Source organism: Phalaenopsis equestris, unplaced genomic scaffold, assembly GCF_001263595.1.
Source record: "Phalaenopsis equestris unplaced genomic scaffold, ASM126359v1 Scaffold203211, whole genome shotgun sequence".
Classification (NCBI taxonomy): domain Eukaryota; kingdom Viridiplantae; phylum Streptophyta; class Magnoliopsida; order Asparagales; family Orchidaceae; genus Phalaenopsis; species Phalaenopsis equestris.
Window position 1 is genome coordinate 23,373 of NW_018222853.1, and position 9,811 is coordinate 33,183.

Consider the following 9,811-nt stretch of genomic DNA (forward strand, 5'->3'; position numbering starts at 1 on the left):
GCGAACAGATGCACCAACAAAAAGAAAATTTTCTCCATATGACTTATTCGGTAATTGTTTATCTTGCTTAATAACACACTCACTCGGATTCACACACATACATGAGCTATAAAAAGAGAGAGAGTTTCAGTATATGCTTGTTGTGAATAATGAACTTTATGTATGCAATTTTACAGTTAAAAAGACTGCATGCTCATGCAATAATGAAAAAATCAATTGGAATAAATTAGAGAGTAATGACAACCCTGAAAATAATGAAGAAGGTGATCTGTGGCCGTCTCCCACACCAAAGAGAAGAAAGAGATTAACTGCACCTACTTATTTTGCCATTCTAACAACAAAGGAATTCGGGACAGAGATGCCTAGTATGTTCTGAATATCTTACTAATCTATCATATTATATTTTGTTTCAATTCATTTTGACACAATAAGTGCTTAATATAATTAACTTTATTTTATTGTGAAGATATGTCAAATAAAAGTTGTTGTCATGAATGTTTAAAAGAAAATTCAGTCCAAAGCAGCATTGGGAGTTCCACACCTGAAATAAGTGAATCTGATGACAACTTCAATCTATTCGAAATCAAAAAGAAGAGATTGACAGCTCCAGCTTATCGAAAGTTTTTGAGAGATTGCAATATGAGAGCTAAAATTTTAAGGTATTATTTTCTTATTGGCTTTAAAACTATTTAGCTTTTATACTTCAAAGTTCATTTATTATATGAGATTCATATTCAATATATTATTTTTATATGCTTTTGACAGGGAATTCAACCAAACCAATAATTTGATTCCGATGTTGGATGCATGAATGCTTAATGAAGTTTTAGGGAAGAACGTATTGCTTTGATTTGCAAATATTCAGAAATAAATTTTAGAGGTTAAGTGGTGCATATATTTGTTGTTAAATGACTTTGAGTCTATATAGTTTCTTGAACTCTAATTAGGTTTTGTTGCATTCATAATTTATATTTTTTTAATTCATGCATATTTCACATGTGTTGGGTCTTATACTCAAGGTGTTTTGATTGCATTCATCATTTTGTTAATTTTCTACTTTTCTACTATAAATAAGATAAATATTGCATTGTTTCCTGACTCACATATGATTTGTTGATCATAAAATATTAGTTTGTTTAGTTAATTTTCACTTCTAATTTTAGCAATTTATAAATTATATTTTTTAATCTCTCATTGCAGTCCTTTAAGAGAATCATATGCATTTTTGTTTGTAATTTCTCTTGAATATTTTCACAGAGTGAATGATCAATTCATCTTCTAAGGCTATAATTATGTATTTTATAAAAAATATAAATTATTATCAAAAATAGTCACATGACAGAAATAGTTTCATTAATTACATTAAAAAATTAATTTTAATATATATATATATATATTTTTTTGAATTAATGATTTGTGCACGCCTTTAGATTTGCAAATTAACAATGGAAGAATTCTTGACTTTAAATGACTATGATACAATGCTCTTAAAATTTAGAACATGTGACAGTTTTGAGAGACTGCATGGGAACAATTATGCAAAATATTAATGTTTGGCTTTATATGGAGCTTTAGGAATGTGATGTGAAAGAAGTGGGGGGGTATGTCAAAAGTTTAGGTATTAATTGGTCTAGAGTTATAGAGTTTCCTAATTTTTTTTTTCACTTATTTTGTACAATTAGTTGGAATTAAAAGTCAAAATTGAGAAAGATAACTTTTAAGTTTAATTTTAAAAATTTATTTAGAGAATTAAATTAAATTAAATTAATTCAAATTTAAAATATATTATTCAACTCATTTTAATTTAATTCAATTTAAATTACTAAATTAATTTTTTATAATTTTTTTAATTTTATGTAATTGCATTTAAAAATGAATTAAATAATTATATTGATTATGATTAATTAATTTACTTTAAATTACTGATGAAAAATATCTTATATTAAGTTAACAATATAATTAAAGAGAAATATTTATTAGTAAAAATAATCTCTCAAATAAAATTAGCTTTTTTCACTGAAAAAAAAACGGCTCATCACATAAATTTAATTAAAAAAAGGCGGCATTTAAATGCATACCACCAAATTCTTATGTATTACGTATTTAACCTAAACTTTATCTTTTACATTTATACCACACAAATCTTTCATATGATATAAAAATGTCATTAGTTTAACTTTAAGAAAATAAAATGCACCTTCTTATCCAAAAATTAGGTAGCTTATATACAAACATTTCAGTTTAGATGTTAGATATGTGGATAATATACGTGCAAATTAGTAGTATTGTGGTGTTATTATAACAAATATCACCACACCAAAAAAACATTGAAACTGCACATACCCTATCCGCATGTAATTTTTCTTCCAAAGGGAGTGGGGGGAATCGACTCCGGGAGCTGCTTATTTTGTTACGAGAATGAGATTGCGAGTGTGAGCTATGTGTCTATGTCGACGGTGAGGTAGAAGAAAAAATATTACGTGTGCAATTTAGATATATGGACGGCGGCGTAAATATTCTCTCAAGCTAAGATGGGATGATGGTGGCAAGAGAGTGAGTGAGAGCTTCATTTAGGTCCAGCAACAACAAGATTTATTAACCCCGTTAATAGTGTGTTAATTAGTATGATAATTAAATTTTTGACGTGTAATATTTAAAATTTATAGTGCTATGTTTTTAAAACCCTTTCTTTAAAATGCATTTGAATTCAGTTTTAGAAAGATAGGATATTAGTAGTTGAGCTACATTATTGCTGCAAATGCGGGTGAACTTAAATAAAATTGAGTTAGTGCATATTTGAATGCACATATTTAGCCTTCAAGTTCTCTTACCACTTTTTAAGTATGCCATGAAAAGAATAAATGTCTCACATTTTTCTTCATTAAACCCTCTTCTCTTGATGTATTTGTTACATATGAAAGATGAAAATCTCAAATGAAAAGATTGACGTTGTGGATGGCAATGTAATTGCAGCACTATTCAACAAGAAGAAAATGAACATATATGCTTTTGCTAGCTTTGGAACCTATCTCGAACGACTTTAAGAGCTTGGCGACCATTCCCTTCATTTGAATTTAATTTTAACAAATTATAAATACAATAGTGCAGTCTGACAAGAAAAAATTAATAATATTAAGAACACATGAATCAAAGTCCAAATAGCTTTAAGCAAATTATTTAAAAGCATTAAATATTTCTTAAGCTCATTTGGGGGTAAAAAATCCTTTGAATTTTATATGTTTATATTAAAATAAGTGTTTTACGTGACAATGAGGTCACCGAATATTAAGTTTACACGGCATTATAAGCCCTGGAAACATCAAAGAACTAAAAAATGATATTTTTTGAAGCATTCAGTGTAATCAAATCTTTGGCAGAATTGATCAAAACACATTTTTAGATATCATTGTTGGAGTTTAAAGCTCTTCATGTACTTCAATTTTTTAGGAACCGTATTACACATTGAGATGTATATAATTAGGCCATACTCCAACATATTTGAAGAGGACTTCTGGAGAAATATAATGTTGTGATTAATTTTGTTAGAATAGCATCACAAGATAATCAACTGATTAAGATTAGTAGATTTAAGAGGAGTAGAAAACTGAAGAATATTTGGAAAACTACTTCATTGGTTCTTTCATGTAAGATTTTTTAAAATACAAAGAATAAAGAGCTACAAACGGACCAAGCATTCGAAAATTTTGCTCGATAAGATCCTTCGGTTAAAATAAATAACATGAAAGCACTAAAATTAAAATGTTTGAAAAAGGGTGTTTGGTTAAAAATCAAATAACTTAATAATACTATTCTTTAATCTGCTCGATAATAACTCGATTATTATCATATGAAGCGAACAAGAACCGAGCTCCAATAGACTAGAATGAGAAACAAACCAAGCTTGAATATAAATACGAAAGCTCGATTTAAGCTTGATCTCAGCTCGGTCTCCAGCTTACACTATCTTGCTTGACCCGACTTTGTTTGTTTGCAGCTCTAAAAGAATGCATTGTTCTAGACCAACATAGTTGGTTCTTCTAATTTTAAGCACTAACTCATCTTATAATGCCCTATTTTTTGAAAACAACTAAATATGAGCTATATATAACAAATTCCTATAAATTTTAGTTTGACATAAATTGCACTATGATTATCATAAAAGAAGGTAATATTTCTTGCATGAAATGAAATTCTCAGTAGCATGAAAACCTTATCTCGACTTGATATATGGAGACCGCAGCTCTGAAATCTTCCATATTGGTAAACTGGCTGTCACCTTCTCCCTAGGTGTCTGATAGCTTGATTATTTCCAGAGCTTCCTATCTCTCTTTAGAGAAAACATAAACCAAAGGAAAACGAGGTTTGACATTTCTGTCTTTATACATCCCAATACACTATCCTTTGGTAATGACACTAACACTCTATTCACAATGTTAATAAATCTTGTTGTTGCTAGGCCTAAATGCAGGTCACACTCACTCTCTTGTGGTCATCATCCCGTCTTAACCTTGAAAAAATATTCACGCTGTCATCCATATTTCCAATCGGCAGACGCAATTTTTTCTCCTCTGTCTCACCGTAGACAACGACACATAGCTCACACTCACCATCTCATTTTCCTTCCTAAATAAGCAACTCTGGCGTCCCTTCCCTCTTTGTAGATATGTAAATGGATCAGATTTCATTTGTTTGCTTGTAAATATTTGTAGAAAATAAAAAAGTGCGGCCAGCCAAGGTCCATTCCAAGCTCCAATGGACGCACAAAGCAAATGTGTCCGTATGTATAAATATATTTAAAGTTAATTCTTAAATGATATTGATGAAATGCTTTCTATCATCTGACTATTTTTTACTAATAATTTATATTTTTTTACAAAAACACATACACCACATCCTTTAATTGTAGCCTAGATGAATTAACAAACATGCATATGATTCTCTTAAAGAACTGTAACGAGAGATTAAAATTTTTAATTTACAAATTGTTATTATCAGAAGTGAAAATTAACTAAAAAAATTAATATTTTATGATTAACAAATCATAAACGAATCATGAAACAATGCAATATCTCATTCATAATGAATGAACAATTATCAAAATAATGAATGCGACCATAACATTTCGAGTATAAGACACAACACATATGAAATATGCATGGATTAAAACAATAAAAATGATGAATGCAACAAAACCTAATTAGAGTTCATGAAACCACCTAGACTCAAAGTCATTTAACAACAAATGTATGCATCGATTAACCTCAAAAAATTATTTCTGAATATTTGGAAACTAAAGCAATCTGATCTTCCCTAAAACTTCATTAAGCATTCATGCATCCGACATCAGAATTGGATTGTTGGTTTTGTTGAATTCCCTGTCAAAATCATTTTAAATAATGTATTGAATATGAATCTCATATAATAAATGAGCTTTGAAGTATAAAAACTAAATAGTTTCAAAGGCAATAAGAAAATAATACCTTAAAATTTTAGCTCTCATGTTACATTCTCTCAAAAACTTTCGATAAGCTGGAGCAGTCAATCTCTTCTTTTTTATTTTGAATACATTGAAGTTTTCATCAGATTCACTCATTTCAGGTTTGGTACTTCCAATGCTGCTTTGAACTGAATTATCTTTTACACATTCATAACAACAACTTTTATTTATCATCACTTCACAGTAAAATAAGGTTAATTATATAAAGCACTTATTGTGTCAAAATGAATTGAAACAAAACATAATATTATAAACTGAATTATTAGTAAAATGTTCAGAGGATACCAGATGTCTTTGTCCAGCTTTCCTTTCCCATTAGAATGGCAAAATAAGCATGTGCAGTTAATCTCTTTCTTCTCTTTGGTGTGGGAGATGGCCACGGATCATCCTCTTCATCATTTTCACGACTGTTATTACTTTCTAACTTATTCCAAATTATTTCTTCCTTATTGCATGAGCATGCAGTCTTTTTAACTGTAAAAGTACATAAAAAAAATTCATTCTTCTCTACAAGCGTATACTCAAACTATCTATCTTTCTATAGAGCTCATGTATGTGTGTGAATATGTGTGTGAGTTATTGAGCAAGATAAGCAATTACCGAAAAATTCATATGGAGAGAATTTTCTTTTTGCTGGTGCATCTATCAACATTTGATTTTTCAAAATAGAGCACGCAGTGTCTTCAAGCTCCTCATCTGGAGTATCATATATGAAAATTATGTGTGGTTCAACTACCTCCTTGGAAGCCATAATTTGATCCGATCACTAGCACAAATTTAGTACAATTCATTAATGATATTATATAATCAATAAATAAATAAATAAAATGTTCATTCAACTTAAAATGCTTGAACTTAGACAATAAGTTCACCTGGAACGCTAGTGTTCAGAAATAAATCAAGTTTTTTTTATCAGTCTCGTGCACCGTATAGACTATACCTTTAGAGGTGAACACAATTAGGATTAGCCAGTTAATTAGATATAATAAACAATAAGTATTTTAATTAAGAAAAAATTGTACTTTTGGTGATACAAAAAAATAAAAAATTATAAAATCGCATGATCCTTTTCATGATAAATTGTCAAAATTTTCTTTAAATAAAAAACATAATATAAAATGCAAGTAATAATAATAAAAACAAATCTTTTCAATATACAATTATATATAAAAAAAAAACTTACCAATTTGAAGAAGATATCAGAAAAAAAAAATTAAAAAAAAATCTTAAAACTGGATGATTGTTTTTGCAATATATCGTCAAACTTTTCCTTAAAATTAAGAAAAATGATATGAAATAATAAAATATGCTAAAATCGTCAATATGTAATATGTATTTGGGGAAAAAGTTCAAGGAAGAACTAATAAATCCAGAGAAAATGTTTCATGTAATATGAGAATATGATTCCAAATTGAAAAGCAAAGTGTTTGGAGAATATCTGACTAAACTAAAACCTTTCGATAAGCCTCGATCTCGATCGCAGAGGCGTTGAACTCTATCTCAATCTTGATCTCTAACTAGAAAACATCGCAGAGGCGTTGAACTCTATCTCAATCTTGATCTCTAATTAGAAAACAGTAGACGGTGAACTCGAACTCGAAGAGGGATTCGGAAGGGAATTAGGAAAAAGTAGGCGGTGAACTCGATCCCTCATAAGTGATTATATATAGGGTGAGATTTACTTTTTTTTAAACTTCTTAATTTGTAAGAGATTTTATTTTATTTTTTTTCTTATTTCTATAACGGCTAATAATCTTTCAAATATAAACGTAGACTCATTCGAATTTAATTGAATTTCTCAGAATTGGCAGGTAAATTAAGATGACGATTTATCATGAAAATATAGATTTTTTTTTTTTTTTTGGTAATTGGCGGAAAAATAAGATGAATTATTCTTACTGGATTTCAGTAAATTGTTAAATATTTCACATAATAATCAATTAGTTTAAGATTTCTCATAATCATTAACGAGTGATTAATTATTTAGGGGTTGTTTAGAACATATTAGATTTAATTCAAAATCCGGATTTTGTACATTTTTAAGGTGATTAAATCTCAAAAGGTGTTTGAAATGATGTATACGCTGTTAAATTTGTGAAATTACTTGGTATTTTTTTCTGTTTTTGGGATAGAGTAAAAATATAATTTTAATACTAAATTTTGATGACTCAAGTATTACGACTAATTTAGTTTATTTTAATTTAATATCATTGTAATTATATTAATTATTAATTATTAACTTATTTAGTTAATCAGATATTTGTTTCTGTTTAGTGAATTTAAATAAGCATATTATAAATTATTTAACTTTATATTTTATAATTTAGTAATAATTATCAATAATCTTGATTTAAATTCTTTAAATATACAAAATTCTCAAATTTAATAACTACGCTGCTTCGACTAAAATTAGGGGAGGAACTTGGTTATGTTTAATGTTAAATTTAAATTCTGCACCCTTTTTTGAGAAAAGTTAGATTTTATTGCGCAATAAAAAAAAATTGCCAACCAAAATAAAATCTGGTAAAATAAATATGGAAGAACCGATAAACAGAATAAAAAAAAAAAACTTAATGACAATCATTCGATAATCAGATTTAAATTTCAATACAATGAGCTTATCAGACGCGATTCAAAAAAAAAAATGGGGCATAATTAGATGAGATAAAACCCTATGGTGCTTACCGGAGGCTAGAGGATGAGCAGTAGACGTGATTCCTTAATTCAGGGAGAGTTGTAAGTATATAAAGGATAAGGTTTTCCTTTTTAAGACTTACTTAATTAGAAATAAATTTCAATGGCTACCAACCTTACAAACATAAACCTCCCATTTTGGATGAATTATTCTTTCTAAATTTCCATAAATAGATAGAGGTTGTTTATGAATTGATTCTATTTCAAAACATGCATAATTAGGTTCTCTACTTTGATTGTTGAGTATAGTTTAAAATCAACTAATTTGCATAGTTTAATTGCTTTCTAAAACTTGTTTATTTATCAATCAAAGTAAATAATAATCACTTCTAAATGGGTAAGCTTCCTTTTTTAAAGGCAATTGATCACTATGAAATATATTTATATATTTAGACATTTTCAAAAGTAAATCTTTTTTTTTTTTTGTTTTGTGATACCATAAGACAATTGTTCTGTTCACCTCTAAAATAACTTGAGCATTTAGTACTATAGTATTATTTCTTTTTTTTACAACTACAGAACTCTTGAGCTTCATGAAATTTTTTAAGTTACAAGTTTTGGATCTAACAACCTTGGAAGATACCACCCATAGAGGCAAGTCTATGCTTTATGAATTTTTAAATTCAATAAATATGCAGAATTCTCAAATGTAATAGATATGCTACTTCGACTAAAATTAGGGGAGTAACTTGGTAATGTTTACTGTTGAATTTAAAATTTTTCTATATAAATAATAAATTTTTCTTATGTTGTTTAAATAATTTAAGTATTTGAGGAGTAATTAGCTTGGTGGTAATGAGAATAATTTAATATAAGTCCTACCTTCATAGTATTATTGTAGCAAACAAACATATAACCCTCCAGAATCTTATTCCATGGCGATATAGCAGTTGATGGAAAAAGCTCGAAACACTCGTTAGAATAGCTGCATGATATCATCTTTGTCATATTATTGAACATTTTGAGGAACATAAGATTTTTCGCGCAATTAAATGTATTCGTCAATCGAAATAAAATCTGGTGGAATAAATAGGGAAGAACCGATAATCAGATTGAAAAACAAAACTTAGTGGCAATCATTCGATAATCAGATTAAAACCCTAATAAAATGTGCTTACCAGATGATATTAAATAAAAATAATTGGATTAGTCAGGAAGAAACACATAGTTGGATAAGATAAAAATCTGGTGCTTACCGGAGGCTAGAAGGTGAACAACAGACGTACTTTTCTAATTGAGAGAGACTTGTAAGTAATTATATAAAGCATGAGGTTTCCTTATTGTAGATATACACTTTGAATTGATAGCTGATCTGGATATATTTTTAAAAATACATAATATTCTTTTGTCTGATTGTTGTCTAATTTTGGAACCCATAAGATGAGATTGTTCATTTTGCCCATCTTTCTACAAAAACGGACATGACTATACCACACATGACTGTTGAAAAATGACCGTTGAGGTGGGCATCTTGTACTGCATTGATTCATTTGGATTACAAAGAAATCTATTATAGAGAGTTGAAATGTTGCCATAATTTTGAGGAGAGATCTTTATTGTATTGTTGAATGAAATTTATTTTCTCAAAGTTCATTTCGAAGATGACTGATGAATGGAAAA

At 28.4% G+C, this 9,811-nt stretch overlaps 2 protein-coding genes across 3 annotated transcripts in view; one reads left to right on the forward strand and one right to left on the reverse strand.

The window, feature by feature from the left end:
• LOC110036154 overlaps positions 1–967 on the forward strand; it is a 17,712-nt gene extending 16,745 nt beyond the window's left edge. The window contains exons 2-5 of the mRNA XM_020740534.1: positions 1–50; positions 177–365; positions 467–659; positions 766–967. Of these exons, the coding sequence (XP_020596193.1) occupies positions 1–50; positions 177–365; positions 467–659; positions 766–811 (478 nt within the window). The 3' untranslated portion in view covers positions 812–967. The remainder of the gene's footprint in view (positions 51–176; positions 366–466; positions 660–765) is intronic.
• A 4,194-nt stretch (positions 968–5,161) lies between these two features.
• Positions 5,162–6,439, reverse strand: LOC110036151. 2 transcript variants are annotated; one of them, XM_020740532.1, is made up of 5 exons: positions 6,370–6,439; positions 6,098–6,263; positions 5,783–5,971; positions 5,481–5,634; positions 5,162–5,375 (listed from the first exon to the last, which is right to left on the reverse strand). In XM_020740532.1, the coding sequence occupies exons 2-5, from the start codon at positions 6,246–6,248 to the stop codon at positions 5,330–5,332; spliced, it is 540 nt and encodes a 179-aa protein (XP_020596191.1). In that variant the 5' UTR covers positions 6,249–6,263; positions 6,370–6,439; the 3' UTR covers positions 5,162–5,329. The 2 variants fall into 2 exon arrangements, with proteins under 2 accessions (XP_020596191.1, XP_020596190.1); XM_020740531.1 differs by having other exon boundaries at positions 5,481–5,673.
• Positions 6,440–9,811: the final 3,372 nt, after the last annotated feature.

Coding starts and splice junctions, on each gene's coding strand:
- LOC110036151 (XM_020740531.1), bottom strand. CDS start 6,248: ATGGCTTCCAAGGAGGTAGTTGAACCACACATAATTTTCATATATGAT. Junction 5,674..5,782: donor AAGCTGGACAAAGACATCTG/GTATCCTCTGAA, acceptor TTTACTGTGAAG/TGATGATAAATAAAAGTTGT. Junction 5,376..5,480: donor ATGAGAGCTAAAATTTTAAG/GTATTATTTTCT, acceptor TGATTTTGACAG/GGAATTCAACAAAACCAACA.